Source organism: Pezoporus flaviventris, unplaced genomic scaffold (assembly GCF_033815535.1).
Source record: "Pezoporus flaviventris isolate CSIRO_AGI_PZ_B2104156 unplaced genomic scaffold, CSIRO_AGI_Pfla_v1 ptg000041l, whole genome shotgun sequence".
Lineage (NCBI taxonomy): Eukaryota > Metazoa > Chordata > Aves > Psittaciformes > Psittacidae > Pezoporus > Pezoporus flaviventris.
Genome location: NW_026892589.1, coordinates 13,963,113 through 13,981,858, shown reverse-complemented (window position 1 = coordinate 13,981,858; position 18,746 = coordinate 13,963,113). Strand labels below are relative to the sequence as shown.

General features: G+C 54.6%; 2 protein-coding genes across 2 annotated transcripts; one reads left to right on the top strand and one right to left on the bottom strand.

The window, feature by feature from the left end:
• Positions 1 to 1,485: 1,485 nt before the first annotated feature.
• On the bottom strand, positions 1,486 to 13,159 carry MVK (mevalonate kinase). The gene is made up of 10 exons (XM_061466487.1): positions 13,048 to 13,159; positions 12,828 to 12,975; positions 11,741 to 11,888; positions 10,484 to 10,639; positions 7,887 to 7,990; positions 6,939 to 6,984; positions 6,057 to 6,147; positions 5,498 to 5,614; positions 2,477 to 2,630; positions 1,486 to 2,183 (listed from the first exon to the last, which is right to left on the bottom strand). The coding sequence occupies exons 1-10, from the start codon at positions 13,123 to 13,125 to the stop codon at positions 2,032 to 2,034; spliced, it is 1,194 nt and encodes a 397-aa protein (XP_061322471.1). The 5' UTR covers positions 13,126 to 13,159; the 3' UTR covers positions 1,486 to 2,031.
• A 194-nt stretch (positions 13,160 to 13,353) lies between these two features.
• On the top strand, positions 13,354 to 17,714 carry MMAB (metabolism of cobalamin associated B). The gene is made up of 9 exons (XM_061466486.1): positions 13,354 to 13,454; positions 13,531 to 13,592; positions 13,676 to 13,769; positions 14,243 to 14,300; positions 15,083 to 15,155; positions 15,402 to 15,503; positions 15,836 to 15,896; positions 16,704 to 16,763; positions 17,171 to 17,714. Exons 1-9 carry the CDS (start codon positions 13,369 to 13,371, stop codon positions 17,256 to 17,258), a joined length of 684 nt encoding a protein of 227 aa, XP_061322470.1. The 5' UTR covers positions 13,354 to 13,368; the 3' UTR covers positions 17,259 to 17,714.
• Positions 17,715 to 18,746: the final 1,032 nt, after the last annotated feature.

The window sequence follows — 18,746 nt, the reverse complement described above, 5'->3', positions numbered from 1 at the left end:
ACACTGCACCCCACCACAACCCACATCACTCACATCTCAGCCCCTGGGCTCAGCCATCGCCTCGCTCTGGGTCACTTCTGTGCCTCCATCACACCCACAAGTGAAGCAAGAGAGAGCTGAAAACAGGCAGGTAAAGGCATCCCTGGCTGCAGGACCCCAACAGCACAAGGTCTGGGTCGAGCTGAGGACTCCAGGTGACACCTGAAGCAGGGACAGCACAAAACACACTCCACTCGTCCACTGAGGACATTGGCAGCGGTAACAGGAGGCCCCACAGCGACCTGAAGCGGTGAGCTGAAACCCCCCACTTTAATCACCATTTAAACCAGCAAATCCCAATCTTTACTCTTAGGTGTCCCCCCCCAGCTCCCACACGCTGCCTGCGAGCCCATCTCCCCCTGCAAGCTGCTAATGAGGCTGAGCCCCAGACACGCCGCTCTGAAGCGAAGTTCCTTGGCACCGCGCTTGGCATCTCTTTGTGCTACCCATCAGGAACGGCAGACACATCCGAACATCGCGGCGTCAACGCACATTGATTACGCTGTATTAGGAAATGGTAAATTATTTATCAGGCTTTCTGACTTGTGATTAGTGTAAAGCCGTTCCTGGATGCAAATGGGAATTGTAATTAGACATGTAGAGACCCAGCATCTGAAACCCGTTTTTAGTGAAGCAGTGTTAGGTGCTTTTCTCCTTTTGTACCCAGAATAATTATCAAAGAACGCTTTGCACATAAAAACCCCCATCCATTTATTAAAAGCAGACAGTTTACACGTGATCAGGGAAGTGAAGCTGGTCACCACGATGCCGCGATTACGGAGCTAGCACAGCGCGGCTTCTCCTGCTCCAGTCTTCACCCCTGCGCTGGAAGAGGAGGACAAGCCCCCACCTCTGCCACTTCATTACTCAGCTTCGAATGGAGCAATCCCTGAGCGGAGCTGCGCTTAAAACCCAACCGAGCCAAGCAGAACAGTGACAGAATCCCTGTGGCAGGTAGAGAAGAGACCCCAGCCCCTGAGAGTCCGGGTATTTACTTCAGGACGCTCCAGCTTCACGCTCACCTGCCAATTCCCTTGGGTGCTGTGGCACAGCTCATTGCGATTCCAGCAGTAAAAAAGCTGGAATTACGCTCACCTCCCCGGTTTAAATGCATTGAGGTTTTCTACTTGGCCCATTGCAAGTTGAGGCCAGCTTCTGAGGAGGTTGGGGCTGGCTTTCCTACTTGATCCCTTCAAACTAAACCAAACTCGTGTTTGCCCTGCCCCTGCCCCAGCACGAGGCACATCCCAGGGACAAGGGGCAAGGGCAGGCTTGGTGAGGAATGAAACACAAGAGACCCCAGAATAGCAATCGCAAGGAGAACTGGTTTCCTTTAGCCACCCTCCTTGCAGGCACCAGTTGCTGTCTGAAGCAGAGCACATGAACACGAGCCTGGCTGCAGGCAGAGACCATGGGACAGAGTGAAATGAGTGAGAATACCATTAGAAATGAGCCGCATCTTCCCTTTTAATTATCCAGCTCCTGACGAGTAGCAGGGAAGAGCTGGATTTAAAGGTTTCCTCTCCACTGGAGGCTGCGGTCCGGGAGAAACAGAGACACCAGTGTCAAGCCCTGAGCTGCCAAGATGCTTTTCACCCCAAAATGTCAAAGCCCCCTCCACATCCACCTTGCCAACCTCCGCTGCCCGACGCCAGGGGAGAAGGGAAGAGGCACCACATGCATCTGAAGCAGCAGAACCAAGCAAAGGGTCATTATCCCTGCTGCATTCCAGCCAAGCCCCTCTCCTCCTGCCCCTTGGGATGAGCACAGCAGTGGAGCAAGGCGATTCAAAACAGAACTTGGAGAGCCTGGGTCAAACTCACACCCTGCTGCTCCCGGGTCCTTATGGCAGCCCCCATTCCCAGCAGCATCAGGCCCCACACCTGCATCTAGAGGCCCTCAGCCCCACAGCAGAGAAGGTTCCAGGCACTGGGGCACACGGAGCTCCCAGGACAGGGTGCCAGGAGCTCAAGTCTTGCCAGAGGCAGCAGCTTAGCTCTCGGTGAGTGCATGCAGCACTTGGGTGCTTAAAGAGGAGGAGGAGTGCAGGGTCACCCCGGGGGCCCCGATACTGGTCTCCCAGCATTCAAATCCACAGGCACACAGGTCTTGCTTGGCTGCTTCCACGGCCAGCGGGGAGGTGTCTGCCAAGAGGAGGGCAAGAGCAGGCAGTCAGTGAGGCCATCGTATGCTTAAACACGTGCCCCCTGGCACAGGGCTCGTGCCCTGATGATCTGACACACGTCAATGAAGGCACTGAATGGCCCCGTACGAAACAGCACAAACCACACCACCAGGCACCATCCCACACTTGACACATGGCTCCACATCCCACCACGGGCATTTACCCCTCTGCTTCCAAACCTGACCCCACAGGCAGGGCTCTGTGGAAGCGGGGCAGGATGCCCAGGGAGAGCAGGGGCAGGGATTTACTGACCTGGTCTCAGCAGGGTGATGCCACAGCCACCGCCACCAGCCCCGGTCAGCTTGCTGTGCAGCCCATGGGATGCTGTCACCCGGCACAGGCGGTCCAGGGACGGATGGCCGGCCCCCATCACGTTTAAGTGGTGTTGGTTTATGTCAAAGAGTTCCTAAAAGCAACCACACACGTGAGATGAGCATCACAACAGAGGCTCCCTTCCCATCCCAATACATGGGCATCTCATTTCTGCACGGAGTTTGGCCACCAGCATCCCCCAAGGTCCAGCAGCTCTGGGCAGGAAGGTCAAAGCCAGAGTCTGAGCCTTGGGCTGCTCACTTGTCCCTGTCCCCATCACAACTTGTGCTGCCGCTGCTGCCCATCACAGTGGCAGCGCTACAACAGCTCTTGGACCTCCTGAGAAGCCCTGCTCGCTGCAAGCTGCCGGCAGGCACTTATCTCAGGCGCTAAATCAGAGCCCCCCGTGCCTCCTGATGGCTTCACCTCTCCCCTGTCACACGAGTGTCGAGCAGGAGACAGTGGAAGCTCCTCGCTGGCCGTGGGAAGGGCACCGAGCCGGCATCCCTCATTCCTGGCTGTCACCCTGCCCTGCTCTGCAACCCGTCCAGCAGAGCTGCATCCTTCTGACACTGCCAAGTCAGAAACGGCACCGCTGGAGAGGCGACACGGGAGTTATGTCCCTGTGTTTGCATTGGGCAGCTTCCCTGTCCTCACGGGCTGAAAGCCAAGGGGCCTCCCCCAGCACCACGCTGGGAACGTGGCACCCAGCTCAAGTGGGGTCGAGAGGGTCCTTGCTTCGGGGGAAGAGCAGCACAAACCACCCTGCAAGCAAGGCCACCCCCCAAGCAGAGCTGCCCAGCTTCTCCCCTCCCAGTACCAGAGGAATTAAGGAACAGAGGGAAGGGCTTGGCCTGCACTCAGAGCAAACCTGACACCAGGCCCCCAAGCACTGCAAGTGCCTTCCAGCCCATCAGCACCAGCAGTGGAGGATGCTCGATCTCAGTAACACTGGCCTGACACCGACTCCATCATTTCCCTGGCACTGGTGGCTGCTCCCAACGCTATTCCATAGGGCGTCACAAGCAGGGAGCCAGCATCAGCCCCACAGGCTTCTTCACAGGGACCCTGTGCTCCCTCCTCTGAATGATGCCACCAAGCACTCCCCTTGCCTGCAGTGAGCTGCGCACAGGGAGCAGTGGGAGCCACGCTACAGCATTGACAGGCATCTGCCACATCACCTCCCTCAGCTCCACACGGGTCTCCTGCCAGCACCGCACCATGCAGGAAGGGACAACACAGAAACAATCCCTCCCCCCCACCAGAGCATTTCTGCACTGCTCCAAGGCAGGGAGCTGAATTAGCCAGCGGCACGCAGAGCGCATCCATCCAGCTCTGCGCCGGGCTGGACAGACGTCCATCCAGAGCCCTCTTTATATGCCTGAGTGAGGGCACAGCTCTGCCTGTGATGATCCCAGACACCTGTCATCCCCGGATCCAAAACCTGCCAGGAATCAGACGACAGCTTATGACACAGTAGACTAGTTCGATGGCTCAGATACAACGCTGTCCACAAGCGCACGCTGCAGAAACAGCCCAATATAGATAGATAGATGCTGCATATAATCAGCTGTGCCTCTGTGGGCTCTTCAAGCACAAGACAAAACAACAGAGTCAAGACAGAAACCTGCTCACTGCTGGGCTGTTTCCAGGGCATCATATACACGGTTGCTTTGGCATCTTTCATGTGAGGATCTCGGAGCCCACTTCAAATTAGCCCTTCGCTGGCCCCCAGTGCTTCCAACAACCTGAGCAATATGGAATTCAGGTGGAGAAGAGCTGGCTGAAGTTTTGCTGCAGACTCCTTTAGCCCTCGTTAGGGTCAGCCCATTGTGATGGGTACAGAAACGCAGCACCCCCTTGGTGTAAAGGGAGCAGGAGTTTGCTCTGGACCTCACGGGAGACCCTCCCGTGCTTGCTGCAGTCCCAAGCAGCAGCTCACCCACGTGCAGCGAGGTGCAATGCAGCCTGAAGCAGGGAGAAGGCTGTACCCACCATCTGCTAACAGAGCAGCCCTATGCTGCTGTGCAGGCAGAGCTGGCGCAGGGGCTCTGCCCCACTCCAGAGCCTTCCCCCTGTGCCTCTGGACCATGCTCAAGGCTGTGGAGGGGAAAACTGAGCAGCAAGAGCAAGGACAAGCAGAGGTGCTCACAGGAGAGCCGAGGGGAGGGATCCAGATGCCAACAAGGAACTGCATCACTGGTACCAAATGGCTCTTGACCATCCAAGTCACTTGGCACCCACTGCCAGGCCAGGTTTGCCTCAGCTGGGCCACTGCCACACGTCCTCACCCCATGGCTGTAGGCATCAGTGCTCTCAACACTGCAAAACCTGCTCCTTCCACTCAGAAGCACATCTCCCTCCGCCGCCGCAGCCTCTCCTGCTCCGAACAAAGCCAAGACAAACACAGATCTTGGTATGCACCTCATGCATCAATGTCAGGTCAGCTCTGGGCACAACTCTGTTATCCTCCGGAGCCAGGATGAGCGCAGAGCACAGGGAGCTGGCTCATAACCAGTCCATTGCAAACCAGCGGCTGCTGGGCTCTGCTCCTCACCCCAGCCTTGGCAGTGACAAAGCAGCTGCTTCACAGGCAGCGACGGCCGGGAGGAGCGTGGCTGGTCCATGGTGCGGGGAGGCAGCATCCTCCCCTGAATCACTCCATATCCTAGCAGTATCTCTCCATAGCTTAGCAAGAGGAAACAAAACCTCCAGAGCTACAGCTCCACAAAGCACCAGACCCACTCCCTCCCTGTGCACAGCTCTGGGGACACTCGGGCAGCCTTTTCCATCCCTCGGCTCCAGGAAGGGCATTCAGAGCAGCACTCACAGAGCATGGTTTCACTCAGAATTGAACATTTCCTGCTATCAGTTTTTTTTCTTCGCCCTAATGCTCTTTAAATGCCATTTTGATGTTCAACAGTAACCGTGCCTACAAATACGGGCGAACAAGCCCCTTACCTCCAGCACAGGGTAATGCTCTGGTGATGGATTTGCAGGCATCGCTTCCAGAACACTTTGGCACTCCTGAGAAATTGCATCGATGGAGTCCAGCACCGGGTTCATTACAGCAGGGAACTGAGAAGGGGGAAGGCAAGATGCGAGGAGACTGCTCACTGATCTCATACCACGGTGATGAAACCAGACCCAGTCTCATTGAGCTGGACGATTCCTCACCCCATTTAGGGCTACTCATTCATAGAAGAACCCGCTGCAGAGCAGGGCAAAGGTGGGTTGCTCCCAACTGCAGAGAATGGAGGAAGAGGGGGGAAACAGGCCAAAGGAACTATTCCTTTCACTGTTACAACAGGCAAGCCCTGTTAATGGTGGAGAAAGGTGGAGGGGAGCTGAACCCTCATTCCCAGCGCATCCTGGCCTTAGCTAGCATCAGACAGGAATGCAGTGACCACAAGAAGGGTCCCCCCCCATGAACCCTGCAGTCCCACATGAGGAGATCCGAGCTCATGCGGGTTCTCTCCCCACCTGCACAGCACACAGCTCCATCCCCACACAACCACACCTTCAGGATCTTCTCCTTGACACCAGCCACCAGGACCTTGGTGCTTCGAGGGACTTTTGTGTTGGTCAGCAAGATCTTCAGCAGTGGCACCCTGCAACAACAAAGCCATCTCCTTGCCTCTTCCCTTCACAGTCCCCTATCAGCTCCCAAGGCCCAGACACGTCCAGCTCAGTCTGCTCTGCCTCAAAAGGCCTGTTTGAGCAGGACACCCAAGATAAGGAGTCCCACTAAAAGACGTTAAGCAGGTGCTTAAGTGCTGGCTGGGCTCAGGCTTGCTCCTCTCAGATACAAGGCACGACTGCACCAGCGCTATAAATAGGAGTGTAATGTATTTACCGAAATCCATGTTTTTCAAGCAAAATTTTCCCTTTGAAATACTATCTCAGAGACTAGCCAGCACTGGCCATTAACTGCTAATGGAGCAATTTCATGCACTGTGAAAGATTTTAATGGAGGCAGATTATACCTCCTTGGCAGGAGGCAGAGGGAACAGGCAGGACCTGGATTTGTCTCTGCAGCTGGCTCTTGCCTTCCCCATCATCCCACCACCAGGTAAGCAAGAAGTCCCCCTTCCCCACAATGTCATTTGCTGCCAGGAGCAGATCCATTCCTGCTGCCCATAACGCCATGAAATTAATATTGATCCTTTGCACTGTGTTCATCTCATGTCAGATAATGACCAAACACCTCATTGTTCCCATCCACCCCAAACCAAGCCAACACTCAAGCTACCCACACCCAGGGCAAAATCCGGCTCCAAAGCCCTAGCACCACTCTGCTTGTGATCACCCATCAATCTCCTACCCTCCAACATCCACCCAAAGCCTCTTTGACATATTCCACCCATTGTATCTAAGTGCTATTTTTAAGCTCTAATATTACCTCTTTAATGGTGTGATTTTCCCTGATTGGTATCTCAGGGCTCCACCTAAAGTAAAAGACATGCATTGTCTGAGAGATAACAGTGGCGGAAGAGACAGAAGGGCTTTCATCTTCAGAACCTCACCCAGAGCCCATGACAGTAATTGCAAGGAACACCAGCTAAATGAACCATGTTCCCAGGCAGCATGGATCTGCCTAACCCTGGCGACTTAATGAGGGGGTCTGCCCAGCCATAGTTAACCCAATGGCTTTCCCTTTGCTCTGCGATCACATTGAAGACTTTTCAAAAGGCAGAGCTTGGCCAGCCTTAAATCCTTACTAAATAAACCCCAAACAACCCCCAGGCAGAGATTCCATGGGGCAGAGCCAAGGATGGAGGTTTCGAACCGGACTGAACGTGCACACTCACGCCAGCAGCCATCCTTCAGCGTGGAATTTCACTGTCCAGGAGGAATGTCTCACTTTGCTCCTACTTTTCCAGAGGCTCTGCAATTAGGTCTCATTAGAAAGATTATTAACAGTCTCCAAGGACACTTCCAACCCCCTTGGAAGTCTCTGCTGATTGAAACTAAGGGACAGCTGCCTGACTGCATTATCCCTGGGACGGGATTAGGGCTCTTTGTTCACACCAGGATGTTTAAGTATCAGTTATTTGCAGCAGGGTCTCTGCCCATGGGGGATGCAGGCCCCTGGTGTTACTGCAGCCAGTCCCAGCTCGCTGAGGGAAGGATTCCCTCTGCTCAGGTCAAAAGAGGCCCCTGAACTTGGGGGTTTCTGGTGCCTTTGCTGTACCTCAGCACAGTAAAGCAACTGCTGCATTCAGTGTCCCTGCAGCAACCCCAACCAGGCCTCACTGTCTGCTGATGCACACCCTGCAGCAGAGAATGGAAACGCATCTGGTGCTCCACCACCCATATCCAGTGCCGGGAGGAGCAAACACACACGTACCCCAGGTACCAACAGCATTATCCACCCCCGAGGGGTTGCCATGGATCACTCGCTCCCCTTGGAAGGCCCAGTGGTTAATCAAAGCCAGCTCTTCTTCTGTCCACCTGAAAGGCAAGAAAATGACTCCAAAACACAGCCAGAACCACCTTGTGCTGAGTGATGGGGAGAAACTTCAGGGAGAAGATCCTAGCCCTGGCTCAAGTGAGGATCAGGTTTAACTCAATGCAAGCCCAGCCCCATCCCACCTCCCTGACACTGCGTGTTTCCACACATCCTGGCCTCAGATCCTGCTCAGCGCCAGGCAGGACGGTGTATTTATAGCCACAGAAGGTGTGATGTGAGAAGAGAGTAGTAAAAGTTGCATTTCACACATGCCTCTAATTGCCAGCTGCTCAGCTGCCTCACAAACTGGGTCAAAAAGTAAAGCAGTTTTAACTACAGCATCTCCAGCAAAGACTTTGATTTTCTGGGATTAACTCCTAACACTTCAGCTGCACCGGGTGCCAGCACTAAAGAGCACAGAAGGGAACCAAACGCAGACCCAGAAGGTGTTATGCTAACACCACAAAAGCAGCTCTTTCTGTCCTCTTAAAAGCAGTGCCATCAACTGGTTAAGTGCTTTGGGAGTTCAAATGGTGCCACAAAGAGTTTGGTGCTGGGTCAGGCTCAGCAAGGATCCAGGCCCCTGCCTGCACATACTAATGAATGGGCTGTAGCACCACAAAAAGCAAACGCAGAGCTGCCAGTTACTGGCTGCAAATTCCCTGCAATCCAGTGCAGCGATTCCTTCCCCAGCACCCTTCACAACCCCACTGCTCTGGGCCCTCAGGGCATGCACCCACAGAACCTTCACAACTCACCAGTCTATTTCAAACCCACTCACGCCACAGTCTCAAACCCTGGCACCCCAAGGGAAGCTCAGCACCCCCAGCTTGCCCCCTGCTGTGATGCACTTAGGCTCACACAGGCACACAACTGCTCCTCTCTGACCCTCCCTGCACCACCACGCTGCCTGCTCTGCGGTCCAGACGCACAGCACACGCTCCAGGTCCCTGTTCAAACGCCCTGATGCACAGTGCTATCAGATATCCCAGCACCAGCGATGCTCTGCACACATCAGAGCTGCTGTTTGCTGCAGCAAGAACGTGCATTCAACAGGTTTTTGGAACGCAGGGCACGGAACAGGTATCAGATGACGGAGCAGAGGCACGACCATGCATGGAAAAGCATCAGTCTTCCATGAAATAATGAGAGCAGCACTGAAGTCCTGAGAGCCACCTGCTCTCTGGAAGCCGTTTCCTCCAAGTCCCCGCTTCCCTGGGCCTCAGCTGAACGTCTTTATCCATCTCCAGGCACCTTTCATTTCTCTTGCCAATATTTAATCTGCAAAGCATTCAGCAAAGCAGCTCACGCCGCCGCTACTCAAAATAGAAGCGCAGTTTGCTGTAAACCACTTGTTTTTAATCCTCTCTGAGAGGCTGCGGTTCTTCTCCGCACAGGAGTCATTATATCACGCTGTTCTTTTCTTGCCACGTTAAGCAAAAACCTTCTGAAGTCTGACACCCTCATCTCTCACGTAGCCCTCTGCATGCCAGCGGGAGGGGAAAAACCACGCTGCACTCAAGCTGCAGCTCAGGAGTGGGAGCAGGGAATGAAGGCATCCGCGCTGCTCACCTCGGGACCGGCCTTTCATCCCTCATGCCTGCGGCTGGGGGAGAGCTGCCGGAGCACAAACTGCCCTGCTCCAAGAACGGGTTTGGGGGTCAGGAGCAAACCCGGGTTTGAAGCAGAACAGAGGCACCCCCCCCCGCTTTGCTGTTGCACTTTCAGCCCCCAAGTCCACTGAAGCCAGCCACAAAGGGTGCACCTGGCAGGGGGAGCGCACAGTAGAGGTGCTGAGCTCCAGCTGTGACACACATCTTTAAACAGACACCCACAACACAGCAAACCGGTCCGGCAAGGCTCAGCTCCAAGGGAAAGCAACCCAAGGGCAGGAGGAAAGAAAACCTCCTTTCACCAGGCACTTGTAAGGGGGAAACTCGGGCAGGAGATGAGGGGGACGGGTACCACGTGCAGAGAAACACTCATGTGAAAACGCAGGGAAACCAGAAAGGATCTCTGACTCCTTGAGGGCTCAAAGCAAAGCCTGGAAGATGCTCGGGGAAAGAGAGGAAACAGAGGTTAAACAAATTCACCATTTCAAGTGTGTTTTATTTGCGTGGCAAAATAAAGCTGGTTTTTTTTAAGCCCATGGACCTTGCACCAGAGGAAGGAAACGGTGCAAGTTTTACACAGCCTCTGCATCCAGCTGCTTTTATCAGATGTGAGCTATAAACTCGTGATTCCCAGGTCAGAGCCCTGGGGCAGGGCACGTCCCTGCAGCCAGGAACACAGAGCAGCAACAGGAGAGGAAGGGAAAGGAGCCGGGCTCAGGGTACCACCACTGCAGCCACAACCACAGCCCAGGACTTGGGTCAGAGAGACCAAGAGAGGTGCCAGAGCCAGAATTTGTGGGGGGAAAAGGACACAGAGGGGCAGAGAGAGCAGGGCTGCCCGGGGCCGTGCACCGAAGCAGGCAGGGTGATAGGATGTGTTACCTGGCCGTGGGCTCTCCCTCCTTCAGAGGGCAGGAGATGGCTCCACACACAGTGAGCAGGGCCGTGGCCAAGCAGACGGCGTAGGCAGCACTGGAACCCAGCCCAGCTCCTGTGGGCAGCTGCGACCACACCAGTATGTCCACACTGGGAACATCTCTGGAACACAAGCACAGAGGATGCAGCACAAGGAACCTGAAATCCATCTTGAGACAACATTTACAAGGCAAAACACGGCAATTAGGACTGATCACAGGGAAAGCTGGTTGAAAAGTGGCAACATCAGCATAAGCACCAGCACACACAGGGGCTTCAGGAGTGCTCAGTTAGCACAGCTGAGGGGCCTTGCTAAGCCATTGTGCTGGAACAAAGCCTCCCTGAATTGGGTCTGTGATTAGCACAGCTTGTCAAGCTGCTAGCAGGGCACTTGGTAACGAAATACTTGAGTAGCACCATAAAGAGACCCTTCAAAGATTGCTGTAAACAGGATTTAGACGTATTTCTAAATAAAGCATAATTACCCCAAGTCCATAACTGCACAGTTACATCCCACTGGAGCAACAAGCTCCTATGTGTGCCCCTTTTCTCCACTGAACCCATCTGGGTCGTGTTACAGACCCCAACATCAAACCCAGGAGCTTTCCATGGCTGGTGAGTGACATGAACTAGGAACTGGTGGTTTCAGAGCAGGCTGATGACAGCCCCAGTGCTCTCATCACACAACTCAGAGGCTGCGAAAGCACAATGCAGCTACCCATTGTAGTCTTTAACCTTTCATTTCTTCGCTATGAACACTGAGGTCAGGTTCTGATTCGGTTTAAGCTGCCCAGTAACACATTCTGACAGCAAGTGTCAGTCAGGCTTAGAAACTGGACCAGCCCTGAGCTGCAAGGACACCAAATTCTCATGTTTTTAGGGAGATTCAGCCCACGGGAGGGATCAGCCTTGGCTCAGACATGAAACTCACAGCTCATGTCCAGCATGCTAAGGCAGGATGAATTGAGGTGCCCACATCTGTGTCTGCTTCTCTTAACTGTGCAGGAAGGGTGGGATGAACCGCTCCAACTTAAGCACCTCAAAGACTGATGCCTAAATGAGAGCACCTCACCTCCATAGAGCTCAGCTCTGAAGAGCATCACCTGAGGTGCTCAGAACCCAAATGAAGTGAGATCCTCTCGCTCAAAGGGCTGGTTTCTTCCCATGACCTTGGAGAGGCAATTAATGGTGAACACTTGATTCGGGGCAGGAAGGCAGCCTTACCCATGCTTAGCCGAAATAGCCAGGTACATGTAAAGGAAGGCAAGAATGGCAAGGCTCTCGGGAGCCGAGGCTCCGGCAGCAATTCCAGCAAACTCTTTCAGTGTATCCAGCTGCTCTGCACTGGGGGCCTTTGATTCATCAAAGTCAGCTACAGAAGCAAGAGGGGAGAATTGAAACAGAAAGCCAGGAATGGTGAAACGTGAAAGTACTGACAGCACCTCTCCCCTTCTAACAGGCTGGAACAGACCGAGCCCATTCCAGACTTCACCCACAAACTTTCTACCTGAGGGGTTAGGATAAAACAAAAAGCACAATCTCCACCAGCCACTCTGAGCACCCTGTTTCAACCCACACCTGCACTGCATTACAGGAACCGCCTCCTTGCCCACACTTCCCAGTGCATCCATCCATCATTACAAAGAACCTGGCAAACCCCAAACTCTTTCTTGAAGAACGTGGATATTCTGAGGTGCTTCACACGAGGCTCTGGACTCCAAACAGCCAGGAGCAGGCATGGGTGTAAGAGAGCTTTCGGTCAGTGCTGAGAGGTTGCCACCAGTGCTCTGACTTATTAGAGCTTGTTGTGCTTTCTGCTAAGCAAATGCAGGATCCTGGGGGTTAACGCCAGGTCCCTGGGAGCCAAATGGCACGGCCAGGGGCTCTCACCTAGCACAGGATGCTGCAGAAATCCCACTGAGAGCTGCCACGGGGCACAGAGGCAGGAGAACAGCCCCAGACCCTGCCCTCCCCCGGAGCCCTCAACTCAGACCAGCTTCAGAGAGACTCCGTTTCGGCTGCGCCTCCCTAAATACATCCGGATGTGAACCTCGGTCTGCCTGAGCTGCAGCAGCACAAGCTCCTGGGAGCTGACACAGGAGAAGCCAGCCGCAGCGAGGGCCACTCACGGGAACCAGGTCGCAAGAGGCAGGGAGCGTGCAGGGGACACCTCGGTTAAACACACACCGAAGGTGGCCAGAGGCGACGCTGCGCGGGGGGGGGGACACACAAACAACCCAGCACAGGGTCCCTGCGGGGATGCGGCCAGGCCCCAGAGCCCCACACACCCCCCCCCCGGGGCAGCGCTTGCCTGCAAGGCCCCTCCGCAGGGCCTGGAGGCTGGGGGCGTCCCAGCTCCTCACGACGCCGAGCCCGGGCAGGCGGACGCAGAGCCCGCGCTCTCCGCAGGGCCGCAGCCGGAGGAACGTCCTCAGGTCCAGCGCCACGGCCAAGGCCACCTGCGGGCGGCGAGAAGCGGGTCAGGGGAGGCGAGGGCAGCCCCGGCGGGCCGGCGGCGGCAGGGCCCTTACCTTGCCGTGCACCACGGCGTGCTCCCCGTGCAGGATCGCCTTCCCCGGCGCCGACACCACCAGGCCCCGCTCCCACATCTCCCGCCGCCGGACCCGGTACCTCAGCACCTCCGCGCCGGCCACGCTGACTGACGCCCACGCTGGCCAATAGGAACCGCGCTCTGCCCCGCCCTCCTTGCTTCCCAGCCAATAGCCGTGGGAGTTTCGGGGGTGGGTCTTCGCGCTGGCCAATCGGAAAGGCGCAGCGCGCGGTGGCGCGGCGCTGGGGTGACAGCACGCGTGGGAGAAGGGGCGGGACGTCGGCTACGGCGGCCCGGAGGGATGTGGCAGCGGGCGGCGGCCGCGGGCCGGGCCCTGCGGTGCGGAGCGGCGGCGGGGGGGCGGCGGCAGCGGAGCGGGGCGGGCAGGTGAGGCCCGGAGGCCGCGGGGCGGGGAGGGGCGGCCGGGCCTAGGGCCCTCGCTCACGGCCTCTTCCCTCCGCAGCCCCGACCGCGGCCCCCGCAGCGAGCGGGCCCCCAGGATCTACACGAAGACGGGAGACGCAGGTAGCGGCCGGGGGCGGCGGCAGGGGACGCGCGGCGGGGCTGAGCCCGGCCTCTGAGCGCCGCCCCCCGGGCCTTTCCCAAAGGCTTCTCCAGCACCTTCACCGGGGAGCGGCGGCCGAAGGGCGACCGGATCTTCGAAGCGCTGGGAGCCACGGACGAGCTGAGCTCGGCCATCGGGTAACGCCTGCCCCGGGGCGCTCCACATGCAGAAGGGCCCAGCAGCACCGTCCCCCTGCGGTGCGGGTCTTTGGGGCGATCCTCTCCGTTCAGAGCTGCTCCCCCAGCCCCGCAGCAGGGGAAGGGGTAGGCTGTGAGCCAAAGCTCGCTGGAGGGGTGCACTGACAAAGAGCCAAGAGTGTCCTAATCCTGTGTTTTCATAGGGAATCACATCCTGGGGTGCGTTAAGAGGCCTTAAAGCACATCCAGCTCCAAGCCCTGCCACGGGCAGGGACCCCTTCCACTGGAGCAGCTTGCTCCAAGCCCCTGTGTCCAACCTGGCCTTGAGCACTGCCAGGGATGGGGCAGCCACAGCTTCTCTGGGCACCCTGTGCCAGCGCCTCAGCACCCTCACAGGGAAGAGCCTCTGCCTTACATCTGCCCCCAGTCGTGGTTATTTTTCCATTTCCAGCTAACTCTGTTTTTTAACGTAGGCTTGCTGGTGAATTTGGCAGTGAAAAGGGCCACACATTTGTTGAGCAGCTTCACAAAGTGAGTAGTAATGATAACCCTCACCCAGAGCAGTCACTGCATCAGTGCTATTGAAACACAGTCTTAAACTCTTTAATGTTAGACACAGTGCTTCCACTGACACACAGGGATTTAATTAATCCAGTACTGAAATAAATGAATTCTTAAGGCTCTGCCCCTTGATCGCTTGCTAAGAAGTCAATTTCTTTAACCAAGAAGGAAACTGGGAGTGATCAGTTTGGGGCAAAAGCATCTCTAGGTTTATCCAGACCTGTTCCTGGGCATGGTTAAGGACATGGGTCTTAGTGTCAGAGCACTCAGATTTGAAATCAGGGCAAAGTAACCACCTGAGTTCTGCTGATCAGCTCTGTTGCGCAGAAGAATGCAGAAGGAGCCGATCAGAGATGTTAGAAAGCCTCACCAGGCTGCCTCGCAAGTATCCTGAGCCATGGAGAGATGTTCCTTTTGGAAGCAGACCTGACATGGAGCCAGCGTTGCCTGCAGCTGGCACTGCCTTTCTTGCAGAGGTTATGGCTCAGTGTCCTACCAGCAAAGGGGTTAATGTGGACCCTCCCCAGTCTGCTTTCTGCAGTCAGCCTCCGTGGTTTAATATGCCAGTGCAGACAATTCCATGTGCTAATCTGGCTCCTCATAAAGCAATTAGGGAGCACTTACCTGATGCCCCCTGCCAGCAGGCTGTGGGATGATGAACAACCAGCACAGAGCTTGCTGCAGTTGTACCACAGCATCAAAGGCTGGTTCATGAGAGCACTTCTCGTTTTTGTCCCGATTGCCATACCCAGGTCCAGTGCATGCTGCAGGATGTGGGCTCCAACATCGCCACGCCGCTCTCCTCAGCCAGGGAGGCTCACTTAAGTAAGTCCCACAGTTATCCTGGGATAACAGTTCCTGAATGACAGTTGTCCTGGGCTGGTGCTGGGGAGGCTGGTCTGGTACCTGGGAGAGGGAGCTGTTCTGCATATCTAGGTGACTGAAGTCCTGATCTAGAGCAGGATTTTGGGATGCTTTCTTGGGACTTACTGATCCAAGAAACATGAAAGCAGAGCTCTGCCTGAATCACTTCTGCAGTTCTCTTATCTGATTCTTCTTTTCCCTCTGTAGAACGAACATCTTTCAGTGAGAAGCCAGTTCTGGAGCTGGAGCAGTGGATTGACAGTTACTCAGAGCAGCTTCCTCCACTCAGAACTTTCATCTTGCCAGTAGGTACCAGTAGGTACTGCTTATGCCTCTTACCAACTGGAAAGGGTTCGTGGTGTTAGGGCAAATCTCCTTTATCGCTTGCTGTGAGAAAAGAGGTTGTGAGGCTGTTATTTGCATGGACAAATACCAAAAGAAAAGCAGAGACAAGGTCCTGGTTGAGTTAAATGTCCACATCCTGCATGCAGGTATCTCTCCCAGTTGCCTGGCCGTAACACGGGGGCCAGTCTTACATGTGTGTGAGGTGTGATGAGCTTTGCTGCAGGTCCACAGTAGGGTGGATGGCTGCACCCGTTGTTGCCGACACTGATGTGCTGCTGCATTGTTGTTTCAGGGAGGAGGTAAAAGCAGTGCTGCTCTCCACTTCTCCCGAGCTGTCTGCCGCAGAGCTGAAAGGTGGTGAGTGTTGGCTGTAGCATAACAACATAAACCTGCTAAAAGCTGATCAGAATGCTGCAATGAAAGCAAATCGGTGCAGTCAGAGCCATCAGCTGTACTGCACTCAGCTGGAGCTTGAGGCAAGCTTTGTGTGTTTGGATTAGCCAAATTCCAGGAGTGCCAACAGCAAAAAGCAAGTCTTTTCCGTCCCCTGAACTGGGTCATCTGAGCTAAAGAGTTCAGAAAGAACAGACAGGTTTATGCTGAGATGCATCTACTTGTGAAGCTCATGTCTGATTTGCTAAGTGTAGTCTGTGGCACCAGCAGGTGTGGGATCCAGGGAAGCTTTTAGTGGCTTGAGATGTTACTGCTCACACCTTCCTTGTCCCACTTCTCTGTTGGAGATGAAAACTCCCCTGGGTAAGGTCCATAGACAAAAACTCAACATCACAGTGGGTGTCAAAAGCAAGCCAGAAAGGGCTGTGCACAAATCAGGACGTGAGAACAGGGCTGTTGCCTTGACAAAAGGGCCCCAGTTCACATGCAGAAAAGGATGATGACCCTGGAAACTGCTCCCTGTTGTTCAGCGATGCCCACTGATGAGCATCCTTTGGAGGAGTGGAGCTGCAGCCCTCCAGAGCAGTTGCAAAAAGCACTTGCATCATTTATCCCAGAGGTTCCTCTTGGGGAAGCAAAGAGCCTGTAGGGAGTTAGAATGGGGGACTCCAGGTGAGGCTGGGCTGGGAGGGTGCTCCAGCAAATCCAGTCCTTTGTGCAGGCAGAGCTCGAAGGTTAAATACATTCAACATGTTTCTTCTCCTTTGCTAGCGTGGTTCCTTTGGTACAAGCAGGGGAAGCAGATCCAAACGTGGCCAAATACTTAAACAGGTAATACCACCCCCCCCCCCCCCAAACCTTTACTCTGTACTTCTGAAGCGTGCTTGGGCTTGTGCCCTTAGTCTTGGGCTAAAACTGCAGGGTTTTACCTCTCAAGAAGCCTTACTTACAGAATAAGATCGTTGAAGTGAAGTGTTAAAAGTGTTCTTGCAAGGCCTGTCTGTCTGCAGCTGCTGCAGTGGTGCTGAGGGAGCACTCAGCTTTCTGAAGGCTGTTCCGGAAATCGCTTCTCTGTGGTCTCTTTACCTGCAGTCCTTATGCTGTGACCAGATGTGCTTTGCTGTGACCAGATGTGCTTTGCCTGTAACCAGATGTGCTTTGAGTGTAGTTGGGTGTTGCTGGAGACAGTCACGCCTGATGTGAGAAGTGGCTTCACTGCTTTTCCCCTTGCTTTCCAGACTGAGCGACTACCTCTTCGTTCTGGCACGTTATGCTGCAATGAAGGAAGGGAAGGAAGAGAAAATATATATAAAGCCTGAGCTGTAACTGGGAGCTGGAACGTTTATTTCCTTGATTATGGGAAGCTAAATCCAGCAGAGTGCTTTCCCTCATCAAGGAAGGGAAGGAGAACAAGCCTGGATTGGAAATGTGAGCTGCCAAGAACTTCCAGCTTAAATAATTAGGAATTGTTCTTAAATATGGTGCACAACATGCTCTATTCACTGGGCCTTGTCCAAATACCCCTTGTCCAGCACTCTGATCTTTGCCCTGCGTTGGAGTTGAGGCAGGAGACTTGGCCAAACTCGAGCTGATTCCACACAAGTCCCCCTTGCCCTGGCAGTGCAGGTGCTGTGGAAGGGCTTTGACAGGATGCTGAGGAATGAAGAGGAGAAAACAATCCGCTTCCCTTTGCAAGTCACGATGCTCCTGCAGCACAGCAGCTGGGTGGAGATTCAGGGACTCTGCCCACAAGCTTTGAAGTAATAAATGTGAATTTACTTGCACCAGAGGGCCCTTAACTCATACTTCAGTAGTGAGCCTAGCGTACTTTTCTTCTTTAAGCTGCTTTCAGTCCAGCAGCCCTGGCTGAAGCCGAGCTGTGTGGATTTCCAGGAATGCACTAAGAATTCCCTGGCTCTGGCAGCCTCTCTGCATGCACTTGAAGAATCTCCGTGCTGACAATCCAGTGCATCCTCTGCCAGGAGCAGGGCCCACGCAGGATGGAGGGATTAAAGGAGAAAGGGACAAACCCTGCAGGTGATGTGCAGTCAAGCTCTGTGGAGGTACCCCTCTGAGCACACAGACCCCTCTGAGTTTGGCCACATCCTCTGCTCTGGCTGCAGGTGCCAGCTGAAGGAGTGGAGTTCTTGTTCCATTTGAGCTTCTATCCCTGGGGACTGCTGAGGTTTGCAGACAAAGGAGTTGTGAGGAGTAGCAGGGGCTTGGTGCCACCTCTGTTGGTGGATTCCACACCTCGAGAGCTCTTGTTCTGCGCTCAGGGTGCCACTTTCAGTGGTGGGAGCTTCCACGTCCATCGTGCAGTTCCTCTCTTCAATTACTTAAGTACAAACAACCTTAAACTTTGCTTCCCCAAAGGGTCTCTGGCTTTTGTGTTAACTTTTTAATCAGCGTGGGGTCAGAGGGAAGAATGCCCAGCACTAATGGACATCACTGCCTCATCACTCACCCTCCTCTTTCAAGCACATATTTCATGGCTATTGTTAATGCAGAGTCATTTCCCAAGCCTTAGCTTCCACCCCATCCCAATGACAAATGCTCTTGATTTGGACTGTACTGTCAGCTGCAGGGTCACATCAGACAGTTCCTCAGTGCTGCTCCAGACAGGCCATCCAGTTTTATGATAGCTCTGTCTCGGCGATCACAATTGAACGTCAGGAATCCAGAGGCTTTTCAAGTTTAATTGAATAAAATCCTTTGCAATATAAATTCTTCATGAATGCTTTATAAATCAGCTCCGGGATGGAGTTACAGCATCTCTTTTTCCAGCTGGGGGGAAGAAACCTCACTACTGTA

Bases quoted from the DNA above. Each gene is read 5' to 3' on its own strand.
- MMAB (XM_061466486.1), top strand. From the start codon at position 13,369: ATGTGGCAGCGGGCGGCGGCCGCGGGCCGGGCCCTGCGGTGCGGAGCG. The intron at 14,301-15,082 runs GTGAGTAGTAAT...TGCCATACCCAG, and splicing joins TTGTTGAGCAGCTTCACAAA to GTCCAGTGCATGCTGCAGGA. The intron at 15,156-15,401 runs GTAAGTCCCACA...TTCCCTCTGTAG, and splicing joins AGCCAGGGAGGCTCACTTAA to AACGAACATCTTTCAGTGAG.
- MVK (XM_061466487.1), bottom strand. From the start codon at position 13,125: ATGTGGGAGCGGGGCCTGGTGGTGTCGGCGCCGGGGAAGGCGATCCTG. The intron at 12,976-13,047 runs GTAAGGGCCCTG...CGCCGCCCGCAG, and splicing joins ACGCCGTGGTGCACGGCAAG to GTGGCCTTGGCCGTGGCGCT. The intron at 2,631-5,497 runs GTAAGGGGCTTG...GGTTGCTTTTAG, and splicing joins AGCATTACCCTGTGCTGGAG to GAACTCTTTGACATAAACCA.